A 15,816-nucleotide genomic window follows, 5' to 3' on the forward strand; every position below is an offset into this window, starting at 1 on the left:
GTTTTGTTTCAAAGTATGTATATCCAGCTTCGTTTGCATGTGTTTTTTTTATTCGAATCAATTAACAGGAAACAATGTTATTGATAATAACATCAATCAAAAATGATTCAACCGAATGACTTCAAATTTGAAGACAGTATTTTTCGATAATTTAGCTTCTGCCCCTATCCGATATTCGATCTTCAGTTTTTTTTTATTTTTTTCAATAACATGACAGGCGTTTGAAGTTGAAATTCGAATTTTTGTCAAGAATTTACAATTTTTTGTTGCATTAACTTGAAAATATCATGATATCAATAAAATGAGATAGTGGTAAAGAGGAAAAAGTAAATTCAAGAATACGCTCTCCAAATTTTAAGTATATCAGTTGAGCCATCCTCGAGATATTCTGGACACCACAAAACATATCACCGATCAAAATGGTTAGTGTTATTGTGGATAAAAATGCTTTCTAATTATCGAAGCCAATGAAAGAATACGTTATCGTAGCTGGATTGACATACTTTCGCAGAAACGAAACCCCAATGGAATTCAATTATCGATTATTGAGACATAAATTCCCAAAACTCGCCCACTTTTTCAGCCGTTTATTCGTATTCTATACCTACCTTCTAAAGAGATGTGATAAATTTTTTGCAACTCCGCGATGATATGCAATACCTGTAAATTTCCATAGAGTCTACACATCGCTCATCCCTATTTCATTTATGTGTAGATTTTTTAACTTTATTTTTTTTTTGTCTTCTAACCAATTAATGGTGATCCTGATGGCTTGAGATTGATGTGCGTCTGTGTAAGAGAGTTCAGCTTATTCTTCACCACTGATAGCAAGTAGTTGATCACTTTGTGAGAAAGTATATTATTATCATACAATTTTAGCGAGAGGACTATGTATTTCCATGGGGAAGACTGCTCTGCTGGCCTCCACAACACGTCTTGGTAGTTGAACGAATGCATTCCGGAGCAAGGCGTTTCGTTGTTTTAGACTTCGGTTCACCCGTACTGCTGACCGATCTAATGATTCCTTCGTGCAGCGATTTGGTCTCATTGTCTATTGACATTTGGACAAAGAGCGAAGAAAGCGACGGAACTCGCTTATTTGTCGCTGGAGATATCGGCACCAAGCCGTTGGTCGTTAGCGATCTGCAACCGCCTCCGGTTTGCCGCTATCTTAAGGTATTGTTCTGACAGTTTTATCGAGGAAATTATGATTAATGTCACGAATTTTCCCTAAAGAGTCTAACGGTGTATGAATAATTCGAAGTAACGTGTAATTCGGGTCTTGAAAACGTAAGAAACTGAGCAATAATAGCAAATTTTTCTTTAGTACGGAAAAATCGGTAATTTGAGTTATTGAACAATTCAAATTTTTCAAATTGATTTGTCGAAACTGCAAATCTACAATGCGTGTTTTATGTACACGTTATAAAATATCCTGTGAATATGTAACTTGCTTAGAATTAAAATTATAAGATTATTTACATTTATTTTTCTTAAAGGTTTTTTTTTTTTTTTTTTCTTACAGCTTATAGTATTTTTGAAATTTGGCAACCGTTCGAATTCATTCAATTGATTTTTTAACTAAAAACGTACTTAATAATTTTAAGAAAATGGATTTGATTTTGGGTCTCAAAGAATTTCCATAGTCGCATTATTCATTCAACTAACAATAAATACCTCAAAGTGGGTAAAAGGAAATAAAAAGAATAATTTGTTTCATTTGAATTGTTTTATTTGATGAAATAGCGCCAACTATTTCAGTCGATTCGATTACTATTTGCACATCCCTAACAAACACCGAAGGTATTTGTGATAGTTCATTGTTGCTTTTTGAAAGATGAACCGAAACTAATTGTGTTCATGTTTCTTCATCAGATTACGACTATTGGTCGTTACGGTATGTCTACGACAAGGTGCAAAATACCGTTAGGCATGTTTTACGGACACATGCTCGTACTACCGGGTGAAGATTATTCTGAATTAAACTCTTCCCAAGTTGCACACAGCAGTAGCACAGATGCGAATATGTACACGTCCATAGAAGCTCAGTGTAGCATTTTGTCCGCTCTTGCCGAAGACGTACAGTGCAGGTATTTTCATTTCTTTATTACTCAAATATCTTGAGTCGAACCGAGAAAATGATTTATTATGTGACTTACAGACAAGAATTTGGTGAAAATGAAAGTAAGAAATTGTTCGAAGTTTCACTTTTAAACTAATTTAAAAATCTTAGTCATTCTTATCAACTATTTAGTCTAACACAAAGTCAATTGTTACCCAGGTTCAGCTTGGCAACAGAACGATTGAAGAGTCTTTTAGACCCTCTGTTATGCACAGAAACGCCAAATGTTGTTCACATGCAAAATTATTTGCATCAGAGTAAACCTTGGAATGAAAATATTGAACAGTCGTCAACAAAGATTTTGTCCACGTATCAGGTAAACAACGAAAGTCTGTAGGTTTTATCAAAGTTCAACATAATGATACAAACTGAAACGATATGTTTTTTCTTTAGGAGTGTATGACCTTTCAACACCAACTAAATATCGTGCGAGGCGTTTGGCGACGACTCGAATCCTGGAGAGGATCTCAAGATACGCCTGTACTTTCTTTGGGTAGCGCACCCACCGATAAACTTAAAGTTCTTGGAGAAACTTTACTCGACATTCTTCTCTACACCGTTTATGAAATCGGTCCTGTGCCTAGCGTGAGTATAAAGTACGACGTATTATGTCGTTTTTGCATTGTCTTAGAATAACTATATTCGAAAATTCAAAGAAAAGCTTCTTCTTCTTCTTTTTCCTTTTTTTATTAAATAATTATATATGGGGAATTTTTTTTGTGCAACCAGACACGGTTTTAAGGTACAAGTTTCGATTTGCCAACTTTTTTTTTCACTTAGCTCTACCTATCGTAAGAAACAGCTATGATTTGTTCTAAATATTTATCTCCATTTGTTCTTCGATTACGGTTCAATTTTAAAAATGAATTTTAATTCGAAAACAAAAACAGATATTGGCAAGAGCCAGTACAGGTTTTTTCATCGTAAATCATAGATTCTTTAGAAAGATATGGGGAAATTATTTCTCTTCAAAATCGCTGACTTTTTGGAATTTTGAATAAAAAAATTGGTTCTCATAACTGTTACGGGATAGAAGGAAGGTATTGACGAGCGGCTGTTGATATGTCTCTAAGGTAAGTGTACCAATTATTGACACGCTTAGATCCAATTATTGGCTTGTTTATTTTCCGTAATTATAAATTGACGGCACAAATTGTGAATTTCTCGATGACTAAAACCAATTGGTAGAGGGTTAAACACTACAAATTTATTTTTTTTATAATTTTAGAACTAAGGATCGAATAGATTCAACCAAAAAAAGTCAATAACTGGAACAGTGTCAATAACTGATACACTTACCTTATACGCAACCGAGATATCGTTTCGGGTAGCATTGCGTCCAATCTCGTTGCTGCTCTCGAGTCGGGGAATAAAGGAACGAGTAAGAATTGATATAAGAAAGGCTTATAATTGAATGTACGAATCCTTCATTGGAATAGTGAAGAATTCAAATGTTTAGTTCAACAAAGCGGATTGATTGAGTGTTGGAATTGGAGTTTATCGTTCCTTGTTTGAACGATGGAATGGGAGTTGACTTGTTGGAAATGGATTAAACTTAGCATGTATTTGATGGAAGTTGGAAAAGAAGTGGCTTGGGAGAAACAGTATGGGTGTAGGAAAGGTGCACAAGTTCAGAATAGTGGGAATTAGAATTAGCGGAGTAAGAGCGATAACGAGTGGTGTGAGGCTGCATGGAAATAGGATGAAAACTACAACGAGACTACATGGAATGTGAAAGAGTTAGCGAATAGAGGCAATAGGTGGTTAAAGAAGATGGGGAAGACGTGTGATGGTTCATCGGACGTAACATCAAAATGAAATTTTCACAAATTCGCCATAAAATTTTTGGTTTAGATTCCAAAACACTGATGATTCTAAGGAAGTTTGTAATCATTCAAAAAGTTGAAACAGGAAAAATTGGCAACTGAAAAGAAAAATCGGCTTAAAAATTTCGATGTATAGGTAGAATGAAACATAAAACAATGAAGCAAATCGAAACTTCTGTCTTAAAAAAAAGGATACCCCAAATACCATAAATAATGTTGAAAAATAATATTAAAAACATAATGTATGCGATAATTTGTTTCATTCAACATTGAAATGCGATTCCTTGCACAAAATGATATTAACGTCCTCTTCATGTGACTCGAAGTCGTGTTAATAACACGATGGCATAAGATTCCTTCATTTGTTACAGATTCCTATAACACTTTGCGACGTATTTACACCATCAATCTGCGACAAGTTCTTCCATTCCATTTGTGTTGTAACTGCCGCGCCTAGGTTGCAACTTTATGCCGTGGCATTGTTGGCTCGTGTTGCGGGACACCAACCTTGGTGGGGCGACTTTCTGGCGAACACATTGATCAATTTGTACTCAGCGTCTTGCACTCACATATTTCCACAAGACAGGTCAGTGTGATACGATGCAGTTAGTCAGATTTTAGATGTTAGATAGTTTATTGTTATTGATACAAGCAATGTTAGTTGTGAAAATGACGCCAAGTATCGTGTCAATGCTTATTGTCTTCCATATTTTATTGCAGCAATAATGACAGATGAAAATAACTTTTTGATGCATTGTCGCCATGCTCGAAACATCTTAAAATTGGTCACCCTGTTAACCCGGATTAAGCATAGAACCGTAATGGTTCTCGACTAATTGTAAGATTTTTATTTTCATGATCAAATTACCAATTTCCAGGGTGTTCATACTGTTGACATTCCTTGGACGCAAGTCACTGATAGCAGGAGCCAACAAATCATCGGTAATAGACGCGATGGTTCGGACGTTGGGAAGGCTGTTAGCTCCCTTGTCTTATGCTCAAGGATCGAACACGAGTCGTTTGGATACAACCCTGATCGGTTGGGTTCTACTTTTTCTTTCAGTTTGTCTAGATACAACTGTGACCCAACCAATTGCGCAGGAAGAAAATAATGAAAAATACAAAGATCAAGGTATTGCGTAGAAAAATTTCGAACCTCGACTGTTTCTTTTGTTTTTTGTGTCACTGAGATAATGTTACTTAAGACAAATAAAAACAATGAATGATTAAGAGGATTTCAAAATATTTCATCTTTTGTAGCTCTGTCTACGAGATGGGAATTCATTCAGGGAGAGTCGGCAATGCAACGGAAATTTGTTAATGCCAGTCGTTCGTCGGCCTCACGAAGCTATCGCAGAAAACTACAAAAACGTTTAATGCATCATAAACAACAGCTCCAAAATCTCGAACAGGCCAAGAAAGCTTTAAACGCTTCAACGCAAGTACAAGTTAGTAATGATTTAATTTATTGAAATAGAAGTATTCCAATTCTTATTCATTTATGTTTGTGTACCGTGACAGCGTAATCTTGTTTTTCACATCTTTATTACTCTGATTTAACAACTGATAATGTGTAGAATAGCTTTCCTAGATCAGAATCAAAAAACCTAATACCATTTTTTCAATAGTCTTATTTGTCATCAGTATCATAAATGTTAATACCTAATTTAATTCGTCTGATTTCAATCTTCGTCGGTTCTGGTTCAACGAACTTTTTAGACCCCACAAAATTCACCTACTTTTTCTGCAGTTCCTGAAATTCAGTGATAAAATGAATCGCTTTTGAACTCATCGCCATAATTCACCTTGGTGAAAATTGTCACAGAGAAGAAATAAAAATTCTACACGATGTGAAACATTTCTTAGTATAAATAAAGATTATGCATTTTCTGACTGTTGAATTTTTTTGCTGAGACTGATTGTTAAACACAAAGATTAATTATTTTCAGGCTTTGTCTGCTCTGTCGTCGCAGGCTGCATCTTTGTCTAGCAAACTTGAAGCGGCGTTCAAACAGCAGGAACACTTTTTTAAAAAAACCTTGAAACAGCATTCTGCAAAACATTGCAAGGATCTACTAAGCATCAGACGAAACGAATCTCAACATTTGTCTCGTAGTCCACGTTCGCAGCCCCAACCTTGCTCTAGGTAAGTTGAGCCCAAGTTTTTGGCATTTGTTTCTACCTAAAAACTAAGAACCAGTCGTTTTATTGAATTTTAAGATTAAATTTCTTACTCATATATGAAAGTAACGTATCATTTAAATCTACGGAAAATTCTTCACCATTCCTTTTTCTGTCGAGAGTACAAAAAATATAATACAATTATCCCGAAGTTGCTTTCCAGATTGGTAAACCAAAAGTTTTTTAACAGACTTTTTAATCGAACGATATCATTCTGGGTAGTCACAAGTTTAATTTTAGGATAAGTTTTTTCAATATTTGCGATTCGAAATTACATTTATCCGAAAACTCGGAAAGCACGGTTCATAAATTAGACGGGGCGGATTTACGCAATTGTTAAACTTTACTGAGAATCTGATATGCCTAGTGTTACAACATTAATGCTTCATATTTTTGATAATCGCAGTAAATCTGAGGGATTGGTAGAAGTAGAAGCTGAACCTGCAGGGAATTTGTCACACACGCATTGTTTGCCAGTTGCCCGAAGCCTTGTGGCTCTTATACTGAATAATGCTGCCAATGTTGATATGTTTCTCTTGGCCTGCAAGGTGAGTCTTCGGTTCAATTATGAGTATGAACAGATTCAGTTTGAAAAACTTGGAATAAATACGAGCAGGTTCACCATCCAATTCACAATTTAGGCTAAAAATTTCGATGTTTCTTCCTATTTTTATGCCTTTTGCAAATTTCAGACCTCTAGTTTTTACGGTTTATATAAAATAAATAAATCATTTTTGAGACTTTGAACCTATTGATTATCATATTCGAATTATTATTGTATACTTATTGTACAATAAAATATAATACAAGATGCTTTCGATGTAGAACAGACTGATCTTTTCAACTATGTAATCCATTTCGAACTGGATCCTCAGAACTCGTAAAAAAAAACATGTTTCTTTCAATGTTCCCCAACTTTTGTTTCGTATTTAATGTTTCTGCCTGTAAGCTCGCAGTTATATATTTTTTTTTTACATAAAAATATTGGTTTTTCTTTTTAGAAGTGAGCCACAATCAATTTTTTAAAGAGTAACATAATTTTTTTTTCTCGTCGAAACATCTTCACTTTATTAATATCTGTGGCTCTACAAACCGTATGATACTGTTACATGATCACTAACTTATGCTCGTATGTATTTTCGAACACGTGAATTAATTATGAATCGGTGGAACTTATCATTGATCCGACTCAAACACATGTAATTTAACAATTCGAACGGCTGCTAGAACATTCGAATGAATTCAGGTCGTTGCTAGATTAATCGTCTCTACGCGCCCGGCTATCAGTTTGGGTGAACTTATGACCGAGGAACAATTGTTCAAATTGGTTCGGCTGGGAACCGGCGCTTCAGATGCTGCGTGGGCGTCACATGCGGTTGCGTGCCTCTTGCAAGATTTGTTGGAAGGTATTTATTTTAGAAAGTAATCATCCTCTATTCAATCAAATATATGGCAGAGTAAAATTGGATGACTCTGAAAAAATATCAACTTTCGAGTTGTAAGCAGAGTTTGATATTTTATTGAATACAAAGTAAATTGATTGGAATCAGTACACAGGTTATTCAGTGGATCAAATCAGCGATCCAAAATGAATATCGAAAACTTTAATTCTTTCGCATAGCATCGGTTTTAAGTAGAAACGAATTAGAAATGTGATATTTACACAATAACACTCAAGTTTTATCGATGCAACACATGCAAAAAATGCATTATTAGTAACAAATAAGCTTGTGATAATACGTAAATTTCTCATAAAATTCGACTTTTATATGGTTTATAAAAAAAAAAAATATTGAATAATATTCAGACCAATACGTAACGTTCAGATATTTAAACATTGATCGCACAAGTTCAATTTCAACTAAATTCACGTTATATTACTTCAACACTTTTCTACATTTATTTTGTCCCGTTTTATTAGGTGGGAGACTATTTCCTAAAACAGCATCAGGGCACGAAGGAAGCCCGTCAGAAGAAAGTTTCGACTCTTCGTTAGCAGCTGAAGAAAACACCGCTGTGGAGGAAGACACGGCAGGTGCGGCCCAAGCGAGTTGTTCCGCAACTACATTCGGTAATGAAATTGGCGAGGCCGATGTCGATGGGGATGAAGACACGCAAGACAGCGTTGCCATCACTTCGGCCAGTGCCTCGACATCTAAATCCAATGGCTTTACGCTTCCCTCCTTATTCGAATCAGATGACAGCGAACTTGAAGATTTTCTAGATGACATTTTGGAGCGCGGAAGAAATTTACTTAAAAAAGGAAACGCGGTGTCTAAATTTCCTATTTCTGCTGGCTCAGGGTAAATGCAAAAAATCAACGCATTCCTCGACTAGTTTCAGGGTGGCAACTTGAAACTGGAAAACTTGAGAAACCAGGAAATGTAGTTCGGCACAAAGATGTCGTGGAATTTTTGCAAATAATTGAAGTTTTTTTTTAATTTTGGGAAACATGGCGTTCAATTCAATGAACAATGCGAACTCTCAATAATTTTTCAGCTATTACTAACAATTTAAACTAGCCGTTCATTAGGATGGTTCAGAAAATAAAGTTGTTTGTCGCTCTCACCCCTTCAAACGTTAGGGTTTGACAGAAAAAAAGATCCTCCCCAAAGATGAGTTTTCAGTCATCTAAAAATTACCGATTCTACTGAAAAATAAAAATCCCTGCTCTAGCTAGAGAGCTCATTTTTGGAAAGATCTATGGGAGTCACGTAAAAATCGGGGATATTTCTAATCCAAATTTAGTGGCCACCCTGACTCTTGATTACTTTAAATAAAATTTGAATTCAACTAAACTAATGAGAACAACAATTTAATTTTAGCAGCATTTCTCTGGCCGTTGATACGAGGCTCGAATATGGCGTTGAAACAGGGGTCGAAATTGCTCTAAGGAGATTGTCAACTCTGGGTGCATGCAACTTACCGCTGAGTGTTAATGCGACAATCCAAGTACGTCTTATTCAACTCATTCGAACTTTGAATGAATAAGTCATAAAAGCGAGAAGCTTACAATATGAACATTCTGGCTTTTATACCATTATCTAATCCTCTATGAGAAAACAAAACGTTATTCAAACTATGAAAAAAGTTTCGCTTTCAACTTACATTGTCACTCAGCTTGCATTTGGCTCGACTAACTCGTCTTTACTACAACTTTACAACAGGTGCATTCGGAATCGAGTCGCTACACGCAGTCGGAAGCATTGAGAAATTCAGGCTGGACAGACAGAACTCAAGACAATTGGAACACGAATGATTCAGTTCCGTCTAGTCTGCATATGCTGACACACTGTTTCGAAAAAATATTTACAGATTTGTACCTACAAGTAAGTGAAGTAAGAACGGGCAATTTTTTCATAGAAACAGAAGTACTATTTTTAAAAATTCGCGAATCGTACAGAATTATAGAAACGGTACAATATAAAGGAATCTTTTTCAATGAATATTGCTCTTTGCTCGAAAGAAATAAAGTGCGTCCCGGCGGTTTTCGAAGTATCTTGAAATACTACTTCTATTCTGTAAATTTTTATAATTAGGTTTTTGTCTAATAATGCGTTGCTTCGTTTACATTACTTTTTTCTTACCCCTTTGATCGTACATTGATTTCTAAAAAATTGAAGGTGCTCAATTTTTTTTACCACTAAATCTAGCTCGTTCCGAAGTTATTACCGACGATTAAGGGACGACACCACTGTGACCCCCTGTTTTTTTTACATTTTTCAACAATTTTTTTTTGTGGGAAACGTAAGATATTCGAAATTTTTTTTTTTGCATTTTCTTGTTTATTAATTCTTCAAAAAACATTTTTTACTCATTTTTCACGCCGCATGGTGGCGCTGGGGAACCTCCCGCGTCAGGTGCTGTTGTCTCCGCAGTGGTTCGCGGCACGCAGAAAAACTCTCTTCAACGTCGGCTTAAAAAAAATACGCAGTGTTTTGGTTAATAATATGATATTTTGAAGTGTAGTACGTAGGGATTTGGAAAAAAATTGATTTTTAAAAAATAGGCACGCTTTTGAAATTAAAGAATGATTTTTGAGCAAAATTTCTCGTCGAAAATAGGCTATAACTTTTATTATTAATGAGATATCGAAAAAATCCTATATAGTACATTAGATAATCTATTTTCATTGATACAGTAAAAATTTGAAGTCGATCGGATAAAAATTCCTCGAGTTTTGCTGCGGGCTGCACTCAAAAAAGTGGTTTCAAGAAAAACGCGTTCAAAGTTTTAGGTTTGTTAATTTGTCCCACTCTGGAGGCAAAAAAATCGTTGATATTGCAACTGATATCGCGGTATTAGTGTTCAATGATGGCTTGAGAAGCCTCATGAAAGTTTTGGAGATGTTGGGGATAATCATCGGCCCAAATTGTTTCAACTTTCGCGTTGAGACCGACGCAGCGCGGAGCGCTGCACCGCTCCACAAAATATTCAATATCTATGAAAATAATTATTTTTTCGACCTGGGTCTAACGGCATCTTAATCTTAAAAGTATTGTACATTTTTTTAAATGGTTTTCAAAACTTCGATTTTTTGAAACCATCACAGTGGTGTTGTCCCTTAAGGTTGAAATTTTTCTGCCATACTACTTAATTCCTCCTTTTTTATTCATTCATAAAACTAAATCCAGCTATTAAAAAATGTTGCCAATTTTAAGAAAATACGACAAACCGAATCAAAACGATTCTCTTTAAATGCTCTTGATTGAATATAAATGGCGTTGTTATATAATTAGTAAAACTTTTATTGAAAAATTGATTGGAATAGGAATATCCTGGAGGACATTGACGTGAAACTTGTATTGTTTTATCTTCTGTGCAATGTCAAGCATGGATATGATTTTACTTAATTTATTTTCAAACAGAATATGGGTACAAGTTTGCAACTTGTACTGCAATTATGGTTGACCTTGAATTTGGACGGTGTTTCCGAACCGTCAAGCAATTCAAGCCTGTTCGATCCTTCTTTACTGCCAGCGATACCTCTAAGCTCTGCAGCGATTTCGGGCCTGATATCTGCGCTATCTTGGTAATTATTACAAATTAATATTTCAGAAATTTTCCTAAGACAACAGATTTTTCTCAACGAAACTCCAGTTGCTGATCATGATTTCGATTTTTTTTTTCTCCTCAGAAAATCAAATTGAAGCTTAGATACAGATTTCCGAAAATTATGCTTCAAATACTAACGTTTTTATGACTTGCCAAACATGATACTTTGGGTTAAAAATTTTTGAATTAGATCTATGCTTCCTTATTCAAAAGCTTCAAGATTCCTGCCAATAACTCAAAAGCCACAGTATTCGTTTTTAAAATAATACCCGTCCCGTTATAAATAGAACTTCTCATCCGTTGAATATAGTGTATGTGAATCTCTTCGAGAGATATTGTATCCACATTTTGATCAACCGATTATTATTTTAACCTTTTTGCAGGCATCCAGGAGTATCGCTCCGTGTTTGGTGTCTCGCTCTGCAATGTTTGACTCTGGCGAGTAATCAACCTCTAAAAACAACTACGGAAAGTATAGATGTAACAAACAGCAGCCAACCGCTCGACGGTCTCGTCGGCGGCATGGCCAGTTGCATTATAAAAGAACCGAACATCGGCCCCATGCTGCTGCGCCTTTTCTCAGGCAATGGGCTGAACGTTGACACTACGGATAAGCAGTATGTAATGGTAAATATGTACATTTTAAATGACGACTATTTCGTCGATTACAAGATGGTCACTTTTCTGTTGAAAGATCCAGGAAACCAGGAAATGTTAGGAAATTTTAGCTAATACTTGCAGTTCTCCATGTAAATTTCGCGTAAATATGATGTTTGATGCGATTTGCTAAATGTTTTGACTATTAATAAAAGTTTAAACTTATTGTTTGGAGATTTGATCGCTCGTTACCCTCGCTCAAATTTTTTTTACATTATTATTTATTCCCTGTGCTCGCTCCGTTTTTAGTATTTTGCATGACGGTGAAGTATTTTCTATTAAGGCATTGGTTTTCCATTCATCACTTACGATGATTACAGTGATTATGTTTTTTTGATCAACTAAAATACCAAATAGAAAATACAACTTTCTTGGCTCGTAAAGAACTTATTGATGGACAAATTCAGCTCTAGTTCATTAAAATCAGTCAAACTATGTGATTTTATTATTCTCAAAATAATTGCACAATGGGGCCTTTTCAAATTCATCGATCATTGTGTTATTATAACTAAAATTTATGATTTTCTGATTTTTTCTGCAATAAGGGAGTATTATGTTAACTAAACTTAACTTGATTCCCCCAGTTACATTTTCAAACCTTTGTTGTATCATATTTCTGTTATTACAGCTCACGATCTTTAATTTCTCTTATTACTAAACCAGAATCAAGAAACACAGAAAAATTTTCACCGAATGTGATTATATTCAATTCCAAATGTAAGATGTCACAGAAAAAGTTTAATTTCGATTCAGAAAAACATGGAAAAGTTGAACAATGTTTAAAGCCGAACAAGTGGCCACCTTCCAATGAAAATAAAAATCTTTAGTTAAATCATTCCTACTAATATTTTCCATTTATCTCTATTATTATCAGGCGGGACCAACCGTCTGTCAAGCATTGCAAGATTTCTTGGTGAGGCTTGAAATGCGATGTGATGTTATATCGCCCAGCAGTTCATTAGGCAACGCTTTGAAAGAACTTTTGCTTTGGGTTGTTTATCAACTCGTACAACCCGGAGGGGCTCTAGTTGCACGTCGAGGTCCACTAGATGCTCAATGCAAACTCATCACTTCTCTCATCAATCTCAACTTCGCCAATACGGACCTGGGAACTGCGATGAGCATTTCGGAATGTGTCGGCGTCTTGGTATCCTCTTACGTCAGGGGTTCTGGTGGTCAGTGAAATTTTTTAACGAAATTAGTTTCATCGCATTATATTTACAAGGTTGTTATACAACTTGAAAAATCCGGTATTTTCAGGAAATTTCATTAAAAAAGTCATGGAATATCGTGAATAATGTGGCACATTTTTTTTTTTATTTTTTCCATAAAAGAGAACATATACTTTACCTATTCTTACCTACATAAAATGACTACTCGTACCGTTGTCTAAAAGTCCGGATTTCTCAACATTTTCTACAATATTTATGGATTGATTTTTTCAAGTGAAACTAGGATGATACCGAATTCGAATTCGTACATGAAAATTGTGGGAAACGTATAATTTAACCAAGATTGGTTTGAAATGTTCAATCCACGTATTTGTAACGTAATTATTGTTCGCTTTTACGTGATATTTTTTGATTATTCTTAAAATGGTTTGATGGCAATTTTGATATTTAGTCTTTAACATTGATTAAACAATGACAGCGAATAATAATTTCCCACAGTTATCTTTACCACTGTCTGTTTCATCTCGTGTCAACTACAGATTTCATTCTGATGGGCTTCAAAATAATCCTGAAAAGTAATGATTTCGTTTATTATGCCTAAATACTCTGGAAGCAGTCGGAAAACGTTCGGGTTAAACAAACGTAACGATCCTAATTTTATCACCTTTTTCATTATTTCTTGAAAATAGTTGGAGCACAATGCGGCGGTGCTGTTGATAACGGCAGTCAGTCCGGAGGATTCGGAGGCTTGTTCGCGTGCGTTCTTGGCGGAGATTCGAGGCAAGGTCGGCCGGCATCTTGGGACACTTTAGTCGTTGCACTTATCAAATTAGTCTGCAAACTTATTCAAACGCCTCTTCCCAACGTAAGTAAAAAACGCCAATTGCATTTTTGTACACAAAGTTGAAGTTATTTATTAACTCATTTATTCATTTGTTCTATCAAGAAAAAAATGTACACAGTACCAAAACCATTAATTTCTAAAATTGAGGCTGCCTTAAACTAAATATTCAAATTATCATGCTTGTCATGCATTATAATCAAATATGTAGCTTTTTTTTGCTCACACATCATACTCTAAATGTATTATATTATACATTATATCTATAGAGTGTAGAAACTTGCGTTTTCATATGCCAAAATAGAAGAGGCGATACTCAGTCATCATACGTTATTCTTGATTCATTCTTGCAACTGATATCGTCCGCATTTTTTCGAATTCAATAAGATTTCAGACCTTTAGTTCTTTCCAGCACTAATACCTGACACTCTTGCAACTTTCTTCATTATTCTAGTAATGGAATTAAATTTATGTCAATCCATTTTTCTGTAAATCAGGCCAGACCGACCAGACAAGAAAGTGCATCAGATATGGAGATGGGTGAAGCGACACCAAGATGTAGTTCAAACAGCAACGTTGAACAGGAAAACTTGAACACCTCTCAGACGGATGAGAGCAAAGTTGCCGAACAGCAAACCTCTTATAGAATTCATCAGCCTAACACTGCCAAACGCGTTCCATGTGTCGCCGATACCGGTAAATATTTCTTCGACCTGATTTTATTGTTGCTATTACCTAACCTCCATCAATATAGTTTCTAAAAATTTGCAATGTAAAATATTTACATTTATTTATTTGTTTGTTTTCAAATAGTTCATTAAAAGTTGAATTTAGTCATTCCAGACGTCATTTAAATAAAAAATGATGTGTTTTATGATCGACTTTACCCGCATTACTTTATAATTAATTTTAAGAACATGATGTTCTTTACAGTATTGCAGCACGAACCGACAATGATGAGGCTTTTGGGTGCTCTTGGCCATAGCACAGGATCTTCTTTGGCTATGCTGCTGGGGGAAGGTGCTGGAGCAACTACGGAATTAGGGGATCCTTCGTCGATTCCTGATGCTACTTTCCAACTACTATCCACACTTACCAGAAAATCCAGTAGCCCTTCACTGGTTCTGAATCCGCTTTATCAGTATCTTGCGTCATGTGAGTATTCACAAGATGTCAGGTGTCATCAAAGTTTTCTGTCTTTGGATTCAATGTATCAAATTCAAGTCACAAGCATAGAAATTACTAAAACGATATCAGAAATAAAATTTTGTATGCAATTTGATACGAGTGAAATGAACGAACAGGAATCGCATTTGGTATTTATCCAGTATCACGTATGTTGCTTCTGAGATTATTACGTAGATCATTTAATTATGTTATAAGTAGCAGATTGAAAAAGTGGGTAAATTGGGAATTTATATCTCGACAACCAACTATTCAATTCGATTGGGATTTGTTTAAGTCAAAATTATGCTGATTGAGCTTTGTTTATACATTTTTTCTATTAGAATCTACTAAGAGAAAGCATTGTTATTGATAATAACGTTAATTTTGCTTGCTGGCATATTTTGTTGTACGCCGATATATTGAAAACTGCTCAATCAATTCAGTTCAAATTTGGAGACAGTGTCTTTCGTTAGGCTGTCCTCTTTTCCATGAACCGAACTTTCGTTAAATATTTTGTTTTACTAAAGTGGTTACCGTTTGAAGTTGAAATTCGGTTTTTCGTAAGCAATTTATAACTTTTTTCATTCAGTTGATAAAAAAATTTTTATTTATTATTGAAACATACAGAAAAAAAATTTCTTAAGCTACATGAATTTCGTATTTACAATGCATCATATGAACTGAAAATGGCAATCATATCCTAATAAAATTTAGGACTCTTTATGTATTAAAGAGATTTAATGATCGCATAAAAGTAATAACTATTATTACGTAGAGTTAGGCTGTGTAGAAAAA

At 35.0% G+C, this 15,816-nt stretch overlaps 1 protein-coding gene across 6 annotated transcripts in view; it reads left to right on the plus strand.

The window, feature by feature from the left end:
- LOC107224321 (baculoviral IAP repeat-containing protein 6) overlaps positions 1 to 15,816 on the plus strand; it is a 58,160-nt gene that overhangs the window by 23,269 nt on the left and 19,075 nt on the right. For 5 of the 6 annotated variants that reach the window (XM_046742281.1, XM_046742277.1, XM_046742279.1 and 2 more), the window contains 19 exons: positions 880 to 1,176; positions 1,876 to 2,090; positions 2,282 to 2,438; positions 2,516 to 2,707; positions 4,320 to 4,534; positions 4,827 to 5,080; positions 5,209 to 5,396; positions 5,898 to 6,094; positions 6,536 to 6,677; positions 7,376 to 7,535; positions 8,051 to 8,432; positions 8,955 to 9,081; positions 9,297 to 9,458; positions 10,998 to 11,161; positions 11,568 to 11,811; positions 12,716 to 13,016; positions 13,703 to 13,878; positions 14,352 to 14,550; positions 14,788 to 15,009. In XM_046742281.1, coding sequence (XP_046598237.1) covers positions 880 to 1,176; positions 1,876 to 2,090; positions 2,282 to 2,438; positions 2,516 to 2,707; positions 4,320 to 4,534; positions 4,827 to 5,080; positions 5,209 to 5,396; positions 5,898 to 6,094; positions 6,536 to 6,677; positions 7,376 to 7,535; positions 8,051 to 8,432; positions 8,955 to 9,081; positions 9,297 to 9,458; positions 10,998 to 11,161; positions 11,568 to 11,811; positions 12,716 to 13,016; positions 13,703 to 13,878; positions 14,352 to 14,550; positions 14,788 to 15,009 — 3,994 coding nt within the window. The remainder of the gene's footprint in view (positions 1 to 879; positions 1,177 to 1,875; positions 2,091 to 2,281; positions 2,439 to 2,515; positions 2,708 to 4,319; positions 4,535 to 4,826; positions 5,081 to 5,208; positions 5,397 to 5,897; positions 6,095 to 6,535; positions 6,678 to 7,375; positions 7,536 to 8,050; positions 8,433 to 8,954; positions 9,082 to 9,296; positions 9,459 to 10,997; positions 11,162 to 11,567; positions 11,812 to 12,715; positions 13,017 to 13,702; positions 13,879 to 14,351; positions 14,551 to 14,787; positions 15,010 to 15,816) is intronic. The other variant, XM_046742278.1, reaches the window with a different exon arrangement.

The sequence above is a fragment of the Neodiprion lecontei genome, chromosome 5 (assembly GCF_021901455.1).
Source record: "Neodiprion lecontei isolate iyNeoLeco1 chromosome 5, iyNeoLeco1.1, whole genome shotgun sequence".
NCBI lineage: Eukaryota > Metazoa > Arthropoda > Insecta > Hymenoptera > Diprionidae > Neodiprion > Neodiprion lecontei.